The sequence below is a fragment of the Zalophus californianus genome, chromosome 7 (genome assembly GCF_009762305.2).
Source record: "Zalophus californianus isolate mZalCal1 chromosome 7, mZalCal1.pri.v2, whole genome shotgun sequence".
Lineage (NCBI taxonomy): Eukaryota > Metazoa > Chordata > Mammalia > Carnivora > Otariidae > Zalophus > Zalophus californianus.
In genome coordinates this window covers 136,798,884-136,815,977 of record NC_045601.1, presented here as the reverse complement: position 1 = coordinate 136,815,977, position 17,094 = coordinate 136,798,884, and the positions used below count along the sequence as shown (strand labels likewise).

Below are 17,094 nucleotides of genomic sequence, written 5' to 3'. Positions count from 1 at the left end.
TGGGGCTGGAACTCAGGACTCTGAGATCAAGAGTTGCATGCTTCTACCGACTGATCCAGCCAGGCTCCCCCTGAATGTATATATTTGGTAATTTTTTATTTATTAAAAGATTTTATTTATTTATTATAGGGAGAGAGAGAGAGAGCAAGAGAGCGCACAAGCAGGGGGAGTGGCAGACAGAGGAGAAGCAGGCTCCCCACTGAGCAGGAGCACGATGCGGGGCTCCATCCCAGGACCCTGGGATCATGACCTGAGTTTGAAGGCAGACGCTTAGCCAACTGAGCCACCCAGCCCGCCCCTGAATGTTTCTCTTGACTCAAAGATTACTTCAGGAACTAATTTCTATTTGATGTGATTTTAGCTACATTAAAGCTCCCTTCAGGGGCCTAAAAGGGGATACAAATCCCGTTTTTCTCCAGAAGTATAGCAAACAAGAGGATGAAGGTCATAATATAATGATTTAAATGAGGGAAGTGATCTAGTACGTGGTCTTATAAAACAATGTCCATGTAAGGCATTATGGGAGGGATGGGGAGGACTCCTAAACATGAGAAATTGTAGCATCACAACGGATTCCTGAGAGAGCTCATGTTATCTCCTGTTTGCAGACCTTCACACACATGGTACGCTGTCTGTTTACAGCCTTGACTCAAGTTGGAAGACTTGAGCCTGCTGCTGATTTGAAGGGGTTGTTGTAATGCAGTTTTCAAATGTGGCTGCCCATTATAATCACCTGGGGAGCTCTAACAACTTCCAGCTGCCGAGACCACACTCTGAACCAATGAAACCTCACATGAGACCCAAGTTATTCACCATGTGCCAAGTTTACCAAGTTTGAGAACCTCTGGGACAGTTAAGAGGGTGGACTCTGCAAACTGCCTGCCTTCAAATCCCAGCCCAGTCACTTCCCAGCCAGGTGACCCTGGGCAAGATACTAAGCCTCTGTGAACTCTTAACCTCTCTACTGCAGAAACGGGGTGAGGAAAATAATAAACCCTTATAGGATTGTCCTGAGCTTTAAATAAACTAATCTATGTCAACCACTTAAAAGAAGGCAGGCACAGATTAAGTTCCATAGCAATTATGATCACCAGCTTTCTTATTTCATATTCCTCTGGAAGACATTCCCAGCCATTGCTCCCCCATCCGACACTCATTCACCTAGAGGGTTTCTTCTATTGTCCTGTATCCTTGCTTTGTTCATACACGAATTCATTTTTACAAGAATTCACTAAGCAGCTCCTTTACTGCAGGTGTGATGGAAGACAATAAGGCACACCTGCCTGACCCCCTCGGTTTTTAACTTCCCTCACTGGTCTGCGGTTTCCCAATGAGATCACAAGCGTCACGAGCTGTGAGACCACGCTTGGTGCCTGGCGCGCCCTGGCACCCAGCGCCCAGCGCCGAGGATTGGAAACTGCGGGGTACCACAGGTGGAAGACTGTGTTCTAGGTCTTGGCTTTGCCACTTACAGCCTGGGTAATCGGGGGCAACCTGCTCGTGCTTCGTCAACAGCTGTGCTTCCTCGCGCGTTAAAGTGGAGCTGACCCACCCGCGACTGTCGTGAAGGTCACGGGTCTGCCCGCGCGCTGTGGATACAGCCTGTAAGCAAGGGTCCACTCCCAGGCCCTCCGGAGTCAGTGCCGCGCGCGCCCACCAGGGGACAGCAGGCCGCGCCGCCCAGCGGCTGCGCGCTGGACCCGCGACGTCAGGACCAGCGCCCCGCCCCGTGACCGTGACCCAGCGCGGCGCCCGGACGCGTCCGGCCCGCCGACCCGCGGCGCAACGGGAACGCCGGCGGCCGTGCGATGGGGGCCGAGGCGTCGGGGAGCGGGCTGGCGCTGCAGGAGCTCGTGCGCGAGGCCGAGATCAGCCTGCTCGAGTGCAAGGTGTGCTTTGAGAGGTTCGGCCACCGCCAGCAGCGGCGCCCGCGCAACCTGCCCTGCGGCCACGTGGTGTGCCTGGCCTGCGTGGCTGCCCTGGCGCACCCGCGGACGCTGGCCCTCGAGTGCCCCTTCTGCCGCCGAGCCTGCCGGGGCTGCGACACCAGCGACTGCCTGCCGGTGCTTCACCTCCTGGAGCTCCTGGGCTCGGGGCTGCGCCCAGCCCCCGCCGTCCCCCGCGCGCCCCCTGCGCCCCCGGGGCCCTCACCTGCCACCGCGCTTTCGGAGGCTGGGGGACCCTGGTCAACCCCACGGGGCTGGCGCTGTGTCCCAAGACGGGGCGGGTCGTGGTGGTGCACGACGGCAGGAGGCGGGTCAAGATCTTTGACTCCGGGGGAGGATGTGCTCATCAGTTTGGAGAGAAGGGGGAGGCTGCTCAGGACATTAGGTACCCCCTCGATGTCACCGTCACCAACGACTGCCATGTGGTTGTCACCGACGCCGGCGACCGTTCCATCAAAGTGTTTGATTTTTTTGGCCAGATCAAGCTTGTCATAGGAGGCCAGTTCTCCTTACCTTGGGGTGTGGAGACCACCCCGCAGAATGGGGTCGTGGTAACTGATGCGGAGGCAGGGTCGCTGCACCTGCTGGAAGTGGACTTTCCCGAAGGGGTCCTCCAGAGGACGGAAAGGTTGCAAGTTCATCTGTGCAGTCCCCGAGGGGTGGCCGTGTCTTGGCTCACCGGGGCCATTGCGGTCCTAGAGCACCCTCTGGGTCTGGGGACTGGGGCTGGCAGCACCACGGTGAAGGTGTTCAGCCCAAGTATGCAGCTGATCGGCCAGGTGGATAGCTTTGGGCTGAGCCTCTTTTTTCCCTCCAGGATAACTGCCTCAGCCGTGACCTTTGATCACCAGGGGAATGTGATTGTAGCAGATACTACTAGTCAGGCTGTCCTATGCCTAGGAAGACCTGAGGAATTTCCAGCTCTGAAGCCCATCATCACGCACGGTCTCTCCCATCCCGTGGCACTGACCTTCACCAAGGAGAATGCTCTTCTCGTGCTGGACAGTGCAGCCCATTCTATAAAAGTCTACAAAGCTGACTGGGGGTAAAGGGGTAGGTGGGGGTTCTGGGGTCTGCAGTCAAAAGCCCTGGAAGGCCACTAATGAATTGTTTAACCTTGGATCAATTAACCTCCTCTCTCCAACAGGGATAATTATAACTGCCTGGCAAACTTACAGAGGTTGAGGTAATTATTTAAAGAAAAATAATAAATCTACCATTTATTGAGTATGTGCTCCCTGCGCTGAGAAATTTGCCAATATTAGCTCAGTGTATTCTTACAGCTGTACCCAGGGAGGTAATGTCTATGATTAATCCCATTTTAGAGATGAGGAAAACGGAGACCCCGAGAGTTCAAGTGACGTTCCCAAGGTCACATTTACTTACTGTGACAGTCACAACGGGAACTCAACTCGGACTCCCCAACCCCTTGCTCTTAAATAAGATAACAGATGTGAAAAAAACCAACATGTGACTGTATATTGTACTCGGTGTACTGTGTTTACTGGTAGCTGTTTCTCCTGGTTGGATGGGCAGAGAAAGGAGACTTTAGAGCATTCAAGAGAAAGTCAGGGTTGTGTGATGGGCGTGGGCAAGGGTGTCATTCAACTTGCAGCTCCCTTGATGGAGCCTTAGATGGAGGAACTGTGGGTCCTGAGTTACTTGACTAAGGAAAACCGTTGAACTGCCTGTGGAAAAGGTAAAGGTGTCTGTTAGGACCCGGGTCTCCTCCACCACAGGCACTCAGGAAATACTAGTCGGTTGGTGCAGAAAAGCCTGTGTGGGGATAAGTTTGGAACCACCGCAGACCACTCCACACTCACACACCTCGTGTGAGAGGCCTGGAAGGCAGGCCTGTCCCATGTGTGCGTTCCTAGAGAGAGAAGTCCCCACAGTTGGCTCAGGGCAGAATGAGTTTGCCTGCCTCTTCATAACCAGTGGTGACCTGAAGCACTTTTGCGGTGGCCTTTTTCTCTATGCCCCATAAATTTATCCCATTGCACACACTGTGTCCTCAATAACCGGTTCCCTTGATGCTAAGCCAGGCCCCCGGGAAACCCGTGAATCCTTCTGGAATTGAAATAAAGCTCTGACCAAGATAAGGCCTGCTCTTTAACGTGGCGGTCGATTGAGCGAATAGGGGGAAACTTCAGGTGAAGTGGCCGGTTCTCTATAAATGGTGTTCTTAGCGAATGTCAACATCTCCCGAGTTTAGGGTTGCTGGTATAGTACCAAACCACGGGCACCTCAGAAGCAGGAGCAAAATAAATTTTTTTCTCGGGGAGAACATAGTGGTTTTGAGAGGTAAGAGTTTGCTTTAGGTAATAGCTGATGTTTTATCAACAATAGGTTTCTATTGTACAAACAGGTTTAATAGATATAACGGATGCACTGGAGGTAGCCCCCAAATTAGGAGTAGGCTGTGTTCCAGAAGGTTAAGTTTGTCCTTTGGAGCTGAAAGAGAGACCGTGGTCCGTGCTAGGCCCCAAAAACCCGCTGTGCTTTCAGTGCTTCCCTCATGTCACCCTAGGATCGCAGGGACCCCGGGCCGCCACTTGTAAATGCATTCCACATAGGGATTCTGGGGACAACCTCATCCCCCCCACCCTAAGAAGCCATCCTCAGGTCAGTGACCTCACAGGTAGCCTCCTCTGTGTAGCAAGAAAAGCCGCTTCAGGCAGAGATGTAGGTTCAGACTTGGTCATTTGCAGGTGGGACAACGGTGACCTTTAAAAAGTTTTCCTCAGGAACAACGACACTTTAATGGCCTCAGGGTCTGCCAGTTCAAGGGACTGTCTCCTATTTGCAGTTATCAATGGCATCATCTTTGACTAGAGAGCTGGGCTTCGGGCTTTTTCAGCCAGCACTGGTAGGCCAGGAGGAGAATATGCAGCGCGTGTGGAGGCGTGTGGCCCCGGTGTGACTTGTTACCGTGTCAGGACCCAACCGGAAGGATGGGGTGTTGTGAGTCCTTGAGAGGATGTGAGAGCGAATCAGAGAGATGAGAGTGAGTGACCTTGCTTACTACCTCTGCTTGGCAGATAAGCCGGCTTGGGAGTGGGTAGGATAGAACCCACAACAGAAAGACAAACAGCTCCTCCCAGGAATGGTATCATGAAGGAGCAGGGTTTCCCCGGGGAAAGACACAAAGCTTCTGGTGCTGGTCTCCAAGCATGCGTCTGCTGAGGGAACTGGCTAAGTGACCGGCATGGCGGATGCCAAATTCATCTTACTGGACTGCATTCTTTAGAGCCAGCTGGCTAAAGGGCTTGCAAACATGTCCCCCCAACTCCAGGCTATTAGAGATTGGAGTGTCTGAGAGAGGCAGGAAGAGCTGATTGCAACAGAACGTAAAAGGTTCGGAGGTGATGGAGGAGAGCTGGAATGACTCTTCCGAGACTGGAGACAGAAGAACGTGACCAGGAGTAAATGTAGAAGAAACAGTCTCTTCCTGAAGGTCCCCCTCAACGGTGTGCCTTTAGGCCGGCACTAACCCCCCGTGGAGCACCTGGTGAGTCCTTCAAAACAAGTGTAGACGCTCTGGCTCTGGGCTCAGCAGTTCTGAAACCATCTTCCATCTGTTCCAGTTTTGCCCGATTCCTGATCCTTGAATCTTCTCCTCTGTTTGACCTTGTTCAGCCCTCTGGACTCGCCACCTGGACTGGTTTTCCCAGTCTTTTTCCTTGGCATTTTCTAAAAACTTCAGGTTCAGATTCATAAACCTCCCCTCGAGCAAGTCCTCACTCTGGATCCCAGAACCCAAGCCATCACCATTTTGCTAGAGCCTTATCTAGACCTTTCCTGGCTCCTCACCAGGTGGGGTCTGCACCCACTTAGGGAATTAGGCATCTTTCTGTGGAAGAAGCAGTACTCCATATACCTCAGAAAAATGAGGAGAACCACACTGGTGAGTGCAGATTTAACTATCCTTACCTCTGCCACAGGAAGGAGCAATGCATACTGGTGGTCAATCCTCCACTAATGGAGGTATGCTACGGAGGTGTACCATGGTGACTAGGGAGAGGAACTCTTTTCTTGAAGGGTATGTAGAAAATATGAGAAGAAGACAGCCACGACTCACTACAACTACCACACTGAACTGTCATGGCATCTGCTGTGCCCCTCCCCCAGCCCTGCTGATGAGCCTGACCCTCTCCAGCGGTCGCTGATTGGACAGGAATGCATCCCTAACTACAGCCTATCCATCAACATCCCACCAAACGTACTAAATGGACCGGAAAATTGGCCTATGAATTGGCCTGGGACGAACAGGTTTTCCCAAAAAGGGGCAAAGAGATCTGATTAGAATTTTGTCTCTGAAGTTGTACATTGAGAAATACGGAGCAAATCATGCAGATGGCAGCCTGGGAGGATGCTGAGCACATACCGAGTTGGGGGGCGGGGCGCAGAGCTACAGTGAGGAGACCAAATTCACGAATGAGAAGAGGCCGTAGGGCAGAGAAAAGATCCAAGTGTAGGAATCCAGGTAGGAATGGGAGGAGAAAAAGCCCCCAGAGAAGCTACGTGGGCGGGTTTGTTCTTTGCAACAGATAGTGCCTAACAAAAGTTACACCGCGGGGTGATTTGTTTGGAGAAAACTGAGCTTGAACCTACTGATTTTGATGCCAGGAGTAGGGAATGTTTTCTGAGGCGGCCACACTCTCCTCAACACCCCCACCCCTGACACTCTGGGGCCTGAGACCACAGGTATACACATGGAGCCCCACAAGCCCCAGGTCTAAATATATGAGTTACCAATGGAGCCAAAAACCTGTCAAATAAAATACATCTGATCCTCCTCCTTTAACAAAGGTAAATATAAATGTTTAAAATGCACTTTCATTACTGCCTGGGAAGCCAGGTTTATTTGAGAATTACTTGGATGGAGTTTATGTTCAATTTTAGGGTGTCGCATTTTAAAGAAAGATCGTGATAAACCAGAGGATGTTTGAAAGCTCTGAAGAAGGGGCACGTGGCTGGCTGAGAAGAGCATGTAACTCTTGATCTCGGGGTTGTGAGTTCGAGTCCCACGTTGGGTGTAGAGATTACAAAAAATAAATCAACTTTAAAAAATAAAAGTTCAGAAGAAGAATCTAAACAGCATGTTTTGTGTCAGCCTCTAACAGCTAGAATGTAAACTCCATGAAGCAAAGATGTTTGTGTTGTTCCAGGCAGTATCCCTCGTGCCCAGGACGCTGCCTGACACATGGCAAGCATTCAAAAATACTCGGCGAATTAATATATGTCTATCTCAAGGAATTTTTCTAGACTGGGTATTCCTTTCACCAATAAAAGGGAAGTGCGGTGGGTAGCTGGGCAGTTTGGGGAAGTTGGTCCAGAATTAAAACAATTTGTGGTGAGTTTGCTGAGTAACTTGTAGAGAGTCACAATGCCCTATGGTGATGTTGCGGTAGCCTTGGTCGGGATTGGGTGGAGAACCTCGTGTTCTCAGTCACCACATTTCCAATCTCACCCAGCACACAGGACTTTGAGGGATGGGGTTGCCTGAGTCACGGCTTCTGTCTGATCCTGAAGAGCAGAGACAACCCCAGTGTGCTGGTTCTCCAAAATCCAGCAGTGGTATCAATATCTGAGGGAAGAGAGGAACTGAAAGTGCTCCTCTCCCCCTCACCTGGTGGTGGGCTCGGAACATTGTTGACGTCATCTCAGGGTTAAGTTGGCGAATAAGCCATAAAGAAGATTCTAGCTTCCAGGAGCCACTCACACAGCCTGCCCAACCACGGATGTTTGTTGACTGGCTGCAAATGGTAATAGATGGTGTATCCAATACAGTAGTTGAAGAGCAGCTCATATTTTCCCACAGAAATAATGACCTAAGAGGGGGCTAATTTCCTGACAAAGAACTCGGGTCAAATCAGTCCCAGGAGCCTGACATCAGGACTGGAGCCAAAGGCAGACGTTTAACCGCCTGAGCCACCCAGGCGGCCCTGTTTCTTTCTCAAATAGCACCCAGGTTTGTACGCACACTGGCCCAAGAAAACACCATGGTATTTCCAAATTACCAATGAGACCATGACCGGGAGGCCAGTCTCTTTATCATTGCATAGTAGGCCCCCGAATCCAGAGTCATGAGGCTCTGCCCCAAAGGGGCCACATAGCTTCATTGCATTTCATGGTCACCAAATAGTTCATGGTCCCTGTTATAAAAAGGACCCTTTGGTTCCAAGGCCACATGATGAAGAAACTGAAACATAACTAACATTTTCATAACACTTGAAAATTCCTCCACAAAGCTGTTCATTTATTTGACCCTCACAGCCTCTCTGAGGTAGACAGGGCCGGTCTTGTCAGGGTGACTTGACCAATAAGGAAGCAGAGACTGACAGAGATGGAATCGGTTGAGCGACTGCCTTCAGTTCAGGTCATGATCTCAGGGTCCTCGGATTGAGCCCCACGTTGGGCTCCCTGCTCAGCGGGGGGGGCCTGCTTCTCCCTCTGCCTCTGCCCCCCCATCCCCGTCCATGCTCTCTCTGTCTCGCTCACTCTCTCAAATAAATAAAGTCTTAAAAAAGAAGGAGGAGGAGAGACTGACAGAGAAAGAATCGTATCATGATTCCACTGCCAGATCCTGTTGTGTTTGGGTTTCAGGGTTGAGGGGTGGGTAGCAAGTGTCTTCTCTAAATCTCCCTCAGGTGAGTCTCTGTGAAGCCGGGGTTGGGTCCCACCGCTCTAGAGAACAAACAAATCCCGGCCATCCCTTGGTGGGCTCACATCTACCATTGACATCAATTTGCATCAGCACCAGGTCACCCCCCAGCTTTCAGAGCTCCAGCTCCAGGGGTCCTGTCAATTCCCAAGGGCCCCACAATCTGCCCCACGCTGCCTTTGTTGAGGTGCTGTGGAGAGAGGCCTGTTTCCATGGCAAGAGTGAGAAGCCCTGACTGGGCCCTAGGAGGGCTCTAAGTGAAGGAAGTTGAGCTTTAGTGTTTCCCGGAGACCCATTTGTAAAAGAAAAATGAAATGTGCTTGTGAGTTTTAAGAAATCAGAGAATGTAATGCTTTAGCTGCCTGGCTCACCGTGGCCTGGGGCTCTCTGATCTGACATGGAGTATCGTGCAGGGCTTCCCTCCTAAGTGGCAGAGGAACTTCCAAAGTCAAGTGCTGAGTGGCAGACTTGTGGCCTATGAAACACTGGGGCCCAATGTTCTCTTCCATTTCTCCCTCCTGCTGGGCTCCCTTTTCTTGGCACTCACCACCGCCCCCACCAATTGTGGAAGCAACATACGTTCATAGTAGACTTGGAAAACACAAACGAGCATCAAGATATCTAATCACTTTTAATTAGAGAAAACTACTGTTACCATGTTTGAATTGAGTTGACTCATCACTGTGGAATGAGTATTCCTGGAAATCACTTCATAGATCCTGATTTTGCAAAACAGTGAATGTGTCATGTAAATTGCAAGCTCTTCTGCAAAGTACATTTAAATGGAGGCATTTAGCTGAAGTTCAATTTTGGAGATCCCAAAACATGGGAAGCAAAAGCGCCACGGTAGAGGGAGAGAGAAGGGTACTCACCAAATATTCCGTCTGCCCTCCACGTTTCCCAGTCTCTCTGGTTCAGTATGGCCATGCGACTAGCTCTAGCTATGAGCAGAACCCAGGACGAAGCAGTAGAATCTCCATGAACTGAGAACGAAGGAAAAGCAAAGATACAGGAACGTGTCAAGGTGAAGCAGGGGTCCCAAGTTTCATAACGAAAGTATCGTTATTTACAGAGATAAAATACTATACTCAGATTTTACACAAATTTAAGTGGGCTCTAATTCAGCTCCTCGTCTTTCCAATCATATTGAAATTTGCATTATCACCAGGAAAGTTCAGGTTAGCATATGTTTTCAGGATTTTTTTTTTTTTTTTTTTTTTTTTTTGCCAATCAGGAGCGTAGTTTGGCCCTGCTACATAGCAAGCAGGAAGAGCTGCTATAAATATGTGAAATCAGCATTAGCAGGGCTGTGGCCTGCGTGGTGCTGGGTGAAGTTGCACAGTGATGCATGTTAGAATCACGGGAGCCTCCTGCTCCAATTTCTTCACATCAGCCATTTCTGCATTTTGATGAGCAAAGCGCTCCAAAATAGGCTTCAGCCACATGACCTTTCTCCCCAGATATACAACTCCCTGCAATTTATTTCCATTTTCAAACTGCTGATTGATGTATCTGTGACACACTGTGAAATTGATGAAACAAGGGGCCAATTCCATTACATTTTGGAATTAATTTCCACAAAGTTGTCCCATGCCTGGTGGACCCTGAAGTATAGATCTTAAAACCAGCAATTTTTCTTATCTGATAAATCAGTAAGAAATACTTCATGTGAATTTACTAAATTTGCTAGAAGTACCGTGTGTACAAGTAAACGTGAGGCTATCCAAATGCATTTCGATCGGGTATGACGTTTATCAGTTTATCTTTTTTTGGTCACGTCTTCAGCAGCTTCTGGCCCTGGGGTAGGACTGGCTTCATAAAACAGGTTGAGAAATGTTCTTTCCTCCTCTATTTTCTGAAAGAATTGATATAATATTGATGTTATTTCTTCTTAAATGTTTGGTAGAATTCACCAAAATCTGGTGGCCAGGGAGGTTTCTTGGTGTTTGGGTGTGTCGGGAGATTAGAGTTGTTTTCTCTAGAAAGATTGACCAGGGGCGCCTGGGTGGCTCAGTCGTCAAGCGTCTGCCTTCGGCTCGGGTCATGATCCCAGGGTCCTGGGTTTGAGCCCCACATCGGGCTCCCTGCTCAGCAGGAAGCCTGCTTCTCCCTCTCTCACTCTCCGAGCTTGTGTTCCCTCTCTTGCTGTGTCTCTCTCTGTCAAATAAAATCTTTAAAAAAGAAAAGAAAGAAAGATTGACCAGTTAGAGCTTACTTAACCATACTGGAAAAGGAAGTCTATCAATTAAAAAAAAAAACCTTTTAGGGACACCTGGGTGGCTCAGTCAGTTGAGCGTCTGCCTTCGGCTCAGGTCATGATCTTGGGGTCATGGGATAGAGTCCCAAGTAGGGCTACCTGCTCAGTGGGAAGCCTGCTTCTCCCTCTGCCTCTGCCCCTCCCCACTGTTCATGTGCGTACTCTCTCTCTCTCTGATAAATAAATAAAATCTTTAAGGAAAAAAAAAAGGAAAGATATAGATTTAAAAAATATATAAAAAAATAAAAACACAAAACTTTTAAATCTCTTTGATTTTTCTTTTTTGGCAAGAATTTACTCAATAAATATTTCCCATGTGCTCACTCTGTGTTAAGCAATGTGCCAAGCGGTGGGGATATAAAGATGCTCTCGGGCACTAAGTGTCTGGTGTGGAGATGGGCAGGATACTCAGGAGAATACAGTACGGAATGGTTAGTGCTATGTAAGGACATGTTCAAGGCACTCTGAAGAGGGAGAGGGGGCCCCACATGGCTACAGCACACAAGGCATGTTGGAAGACATATCACCCTGGAATTCCAGACTGATCAATGTCCTCAATACTGGTAAGAGGAAACAGATTTAAGCCTGCACTGATTCTCTGTGTTACCATTATTGGGATCTCCTCTAGTCTCTGGATCTCTGGGATTATATAAAAAAGAGAAAATGACAGGTGTTTCAGAGCATCTGAGGGTATTTACTGATATTTGCCCGTTTCGCTAAACACCACAGTAGTAAATTTATTAATATCTACTTAGGTCAAAGTGCCCTTAACTCTTAACTATAGAGAACAAACTGCGTAACTATGGAGGACAGATGGTTACCAGAGGGGAAGTGGATGGGGGGATGGATAAAAAAAAAATGCCCTTTTGAACAAAGCTTATTTATGTTACAATAAAGTTCTTCCCACAGCGTTTTATAACCCTCTCCCACATATAGTCCTTTCCCATCAGCACGGCAACCACAGATCCTGCGGAGGGAGAGTGAAATTGACATAAATACTTCCCCAGTTCAGAGATGCTTGTTGTCCTCCTATTCCGTGCTGTGTTCTGGTCGCCTCTTGATGCTTGGCACCTGCCAACAGGCATGGTGGAATCGGGACTTTGCTGGATGCCTTGGCACCCAGGGCATTACTTGAGTCCTCCCTTTACCGAGCTTCAGCAGCTCAGATGACATAGCTCCGCACACCAGCCAAGCGACCAAAGAGAGGGAAAATATTCACGATAAAGGGATTTCAAGGTTTCACCTGCTAGCTCTGTTTAACAGATTGGGAACGTATGTTAAAAGAGGTCAGAGGTCGGGGACCTGGGTGGCTCAGATGGTTAAGCGTCTGCCTTCGGCTCAGGTCATGATCCCAGGGTCCTGGGATCGAGTCCCGCATCAGGCTCCCTGCTCGGCGGGGAGCCTGCTTCTCCCTCTGCCTCTCTCTCTTTCTGTCTCTCATGAATAAATAAATAGAATCTTAAAAAAAAAGAGGTCAGAAACATTGATTAATTTTGTTTTATTTTTAAAGATTTTATTTATTTATTTGTCAGAGAGAGAGAACGCACAAGCATGGGGGAACAGCAGAGGGAGAAGGAGAAGCAGGCTCCTGGCTGAGCAGGGAGCCCGATGTGGGGCTCGATCCCAGGACCCTGGGACCATGACCTGAGCTGAAGGCAGACGCTTTAACAACTGAGCCACCCAGGTGTCCCTAATTTTGAAGAACAACATAGGAGAAACATGGAGACTTAGAATAGTTTTGACTCCAGGCACCCATCACTTGGCAAGGAAATCCAGAAAAGCTTCTCCCACTCCAATGGAAACCACCCTAAATCATGTGTTGATGGGATATTTCACAACAGAGTTAAGAACTATCCTTTGCCAGGCAGCATGTGAAAGTGTCTACAAGATCCTATCTTTGTTGTGAAACTTGCCAAATGATTTATGAATAATATTTAGCACCATCCCTTCATGTAATCACCATCAATGAAAGGCTTCCCGTCATGATATGACCTTCGCTTGGGCTCCATACTCTCTCTTCCAGCCAACTTAGCTCATTACCATCTCCTTCGTGGGGAGACTGGGCTCCCACCCACAGCTCTCCTGCTGGCACACTCTGAAGCTGGTTCCTGCCCCAGCAGGAACGGTATAAGCGTCCAACTAAAGGTTTCCCTGTCTGGTGCCTGTGGTCTGCCATCCAGGGCATTGACCTCGTAATTTGCTCCCTCCTAGGCTAGATTGGCAGCCTTGAATCTGTTCTTTCCCTCAGCTCCATCATCCCAACGTGGTCCTACATCTTGGTCCCAGCTTTGTGCTAGCACTTTGGCTTTGGGTTTCCTTCCCTATATCCATAGCTATGAGCCATCATGACACTTTCTTTTTTTTTTTTTAAAGATTTTATTTATTTATTTGAGAGAGAATGAGAGATAGAGAGCACGAGAGGGAAGAGGGTCAGAGGGAGAAGCAGACTCCCCGCCGAGCAGGGAGCCCCATGTGGGACTCGATCCCGGGACTCCAGGATCATGACCTGAGCTGAAGGCAGTCGCTTAACCAACTGAGCCACCCAGGCGCCCTTTTTTGTGTGTTTTTTTTTTTTTTTCATCATGACACTTTCTATTTTATCTAATGCTGTTAGAGATCTTGGAATGTATGAGGTTGAATTTTTTTGGACCATTATAGGGAAAGCGGCAAAGGGTAAGAGAATAGCAAGTAGAAATGGTGCCAAGAATGATTGGTTTCTTGTTGACTACAGTGACTCCATGTTGGGTACCATCCTTCAGCTCTTGTGTACCTTTATTTCATCTTCACTACAGCCTAGGGAATAGTTGCTATTGGCATTTTTATAGGTGAGTAAACTGAGGCACAGATGAGTCAAATAATTTGCCCAAGACCACACATACAGAAAGCAGGCAAACTAATTTCTTTGAGCCTTAGTTTCCTAGTCTGTAGAATGGAGATTGCACGGTAGCCATTTTCTAAACTTGTCATGGGGCCTAAATAAGTTTATGTATGTGCATTCGAACTGGACCTGCCACATGGTAAGTGCTCAATAATTCTTAGTAATCATTACTGTTATTTTTTACAATAGTCTGAAAGTTTAAGTTTTAATATATTTCATCTCAAATGCTTTTTAGCAACATGCAATGGTTGGGGTTTTTTTTTAAGATTTTATTTATTTGACACAGAGCGAGAGAGAGTACAAGCAGGGGGAACAGTAGAGGGAGAGGGAGAAGGAGGCTCCCCCCTGAGCAGGGAGCCCGATGTGGGGCTTGATCCCAGGACCCCGGGATTATTACCTGAGCTGAAGGTAGATGCCCAATCAACTGAGCCACCCAGGTTGGTATTTTTAAAATCACCATTATGAATATCTTTCTTTCTTTCTCTTTCTTTCTTTCTTTCTTTCTTTCTTTCTTTCTTTCTTTCTTTCTTCTTTCTTTCTTCTTCTCTTTCTTTCTTTCTTCTTTTTCTTTTCTTCTTTTCTTTTCTTTCTTCTTTCTTCTTTTCTTTCTTTCTTTTTTTCTTTCTTTCTTTCTTTTTCTTTCTTTCTTCTTTCTTCCTTTTTTCTTTTTTCTTTCTTCCTTCCTTCTTTTTTTTCTTTTTTTCTTCCTTCCTTTCTTTTCTTTCTTTCCTTTTCTTTCTTTCTTTTCTTCTTCCTTCCTTCCTTCTTCCTTCCTTCTTCCTTCCTAAAGATTTTATTTTTAAATAATCTTTGTGCCCAAAATAGGGCTCAAACTTACAACCCCAATATCAAGAGTCACATGCTCTATGGAATGAGCCAGCCAGGTGCCCCTTTCTTTGTTTAAATTTGAGTATAGTTGACAAACAATGTAACTTTAGTTTCAGGTGTACAACATAGTAATTTAACTTCTCAGTACATTATGCAATGCTCACCACAAGTGTAGCTACCATCTGTCACTATGCAATGCTATTATAATATCATTGACTGTGTTCCCTATGCTCTGCCTTTTATTACCATGATTTATTCACTCCATAACTGGAAGTCTGCATCTTCCACTCCCCTTCACCCATTTTGCCCATCTCCCCAACCTCCTTCCTTCTGGAAACCATCAGTTTGTTCTCTGCATTTACAGGTCTGATTCTGCTTTCTATTTGTTTGTGTACTCATTTCTTTTGTTCTTTAGATTCCACGTATGAATGAAATCATATGGTGTTTGTCTTTCTCTGTCTGACTTATTTCACTTAGCATAATGCCTTCTGTGTCCAACCATGTTGTTGCAAATGGCAAGTTCCCAAATCCTTTTTATGGCTGCATAATATTCCTACACACACTCCACATCTTTCTTATCCATTAGTCCATTGATGAACATTTAGGTTGTTTTCATATCTTGCCTATTGTAAATAATGCTGCAATAAATATAGGTGTGCATATATCATTTCGAATTAAGTTTTCACTTTCTTAGGTAAATACCCGGTAGTGGAATTATTGGATCATATGGTATTTCTATTTCTAATTTTCTGAGGAACACCCATACTGTTTTCCATAGCACTTATTATTTTGCTTGAACTATTTGGGGTAAGGCAATACCTCTTTTTTTAAGCAAAGAAGTTAACGATTAGGAAGCTCGGACTTGTAGGAAGCCATCTTTGTTCCCATGTGGAGAGAGCTTGCCTGACAACAAAGCCCATAGAAGAGAAAGCAGAGCTGAGAGATGGAGGAACACAACTTCTGTTGTAACATTGTGTAGGTCCCACAATTTTTCTGTTCCCTCAGCTGGATGTGACCCTGGATGTCCTCGTTATCTGAGCTGGTAAATTCCTCATTCTCTTTAAGTAAGTTTGAACTGGGTATCTGTGACTTTCACCTAAAGGAGCCTTAAGAGAATCCAAGGCAGACGCTTCTAGAAACATCACACCTATGTCAAGGCTGCACGAAGCTGGTTTTCAGTCTGTGCTCAGACTTCCATAACGGAAGAAAATAATTTGTTCCCCTTGAGTTTTGAGTGGGCCACCCAACTACTAATAAGTTGTTTGACTTTTTTGACAAGTGGGAGGAGAGTCACCTGGTACCAGTTAAAAGGATTTTTCGGATTATCAGAGCTCCTTTGATGTGTAAGGTTTTCAAGTCTGGTGGGATCATGGAGATCTTGATGTCCAGCTCTTTTATTTTCTAAATGAGTAAATTGATGCCTGGAGAGGCTAAGTAATGTATAGACAAGTGATTCATCTTCTTAGGAGAAAACCCAGAATTCTGAATTTTGCTGCCATTTGAATTCTCTCTGATTTGGGATTTTCAGCAATATAAGCTGAGCACAGCATTTTTTTTTTTCCTCCATAGATATGCAGAAACTGGAGACAGCCATCAGCTGATGTCAGCTCTCCTGACTCTTAACCTAGTTTGGTTTTCCCATCGTAGCATTCTTCTTCCTGAAAAATAAATGCTTCATGTGTGGCTGCTACATTTACTTAATCTTCTAGAGCAGCATACAGCAAAGGCGTAGTGTGGGAAGCTAGCCCCACAAGATGTCACCAGAGTGGGCTAGTGTGGAGAAAGGGGCCCTGTGTTTATATAAAAATTTATGAGTTAGGGGCGCCTGGGTGGCTCAGTCGGTTAAGCGTCTGCCTTCGGCTCAGGTCACGATCCCGGGGTCCTGGGATCGAGCCCCGCATCGGGCTCCCTGCTCGGCGGGAGGCCTGCTTCTCCCTCTCCCACTCCCCTGCTTGTGTTTCCCTCTCTCGCTGTCTCTATCTGTGTCAAATAAATAAATAAAATCTTTAAAAAAATAAAAATTTATGAGTTAAATGAGTGTCTATATTGGAGCCCTTCTCAGAGCCATTAATAAGCTATTTTGCATTATAAATTGCAAAAGATAGGGGTGGTTAGGTAGGACACAGTGTTTTCCAAACTTATCTGATCATAGGTCTAGTGTTCCAGGAAATGCTGTATTAGAGACATGAATTTTCACATTTTTTTCCATGACTGAACAGGTACCCTTCTACGTGATTCAATTCTGCCCTTTTCTCTGGTGTTCTTTCTGAGGCCCCAGTTTTTCATTCTTACCTTCAATTCTCATGCTTCTTCCCACCCTTCTATCTCTGAAAGTTTCCTTTTTTAAAAAAATATTTATTTATCTAAGTAATATACACCCAACGTGGGGCTTGAACTCACGACCCCGAGATCAAGAGTCACACACTTCCCAGGTACTCCCCCTCCTCTCTCGCAAGTGTCTATGTTTGGTTGCTTCTCCAGGGGTAGTTGTCTTTCTCAGCTTCTTTGTATGTGGCCT

General features: G+C 47.0%; 1 protein-coding gene across 1 annotated transcript; it reads left to right on the top strand.

Moving 5' to 3' along the window:
• Positions 1 to 1,759: 1,759 nt before the first annotated feature.
• NHLRC1 (NHL repeat containing E3 ubiquitin protein ligase 1) lies at positions 1,760 to 7,143 on the top strand. The gene is given in 2 exon segments (XM_027600869.2): positions 1,760 to 2,121; positions 2,124 to 7,143. Coding segments are annotated over 2 exon segments (1,185 nt in total). The 5' UTR covers positions 1,760 to 1,808; the 3' UTR covers positions 2,996 to 7,143.
• The last annotated feature ends 9,951 nt before the right edge of the window (positions 7,144 to 17,094 follow it).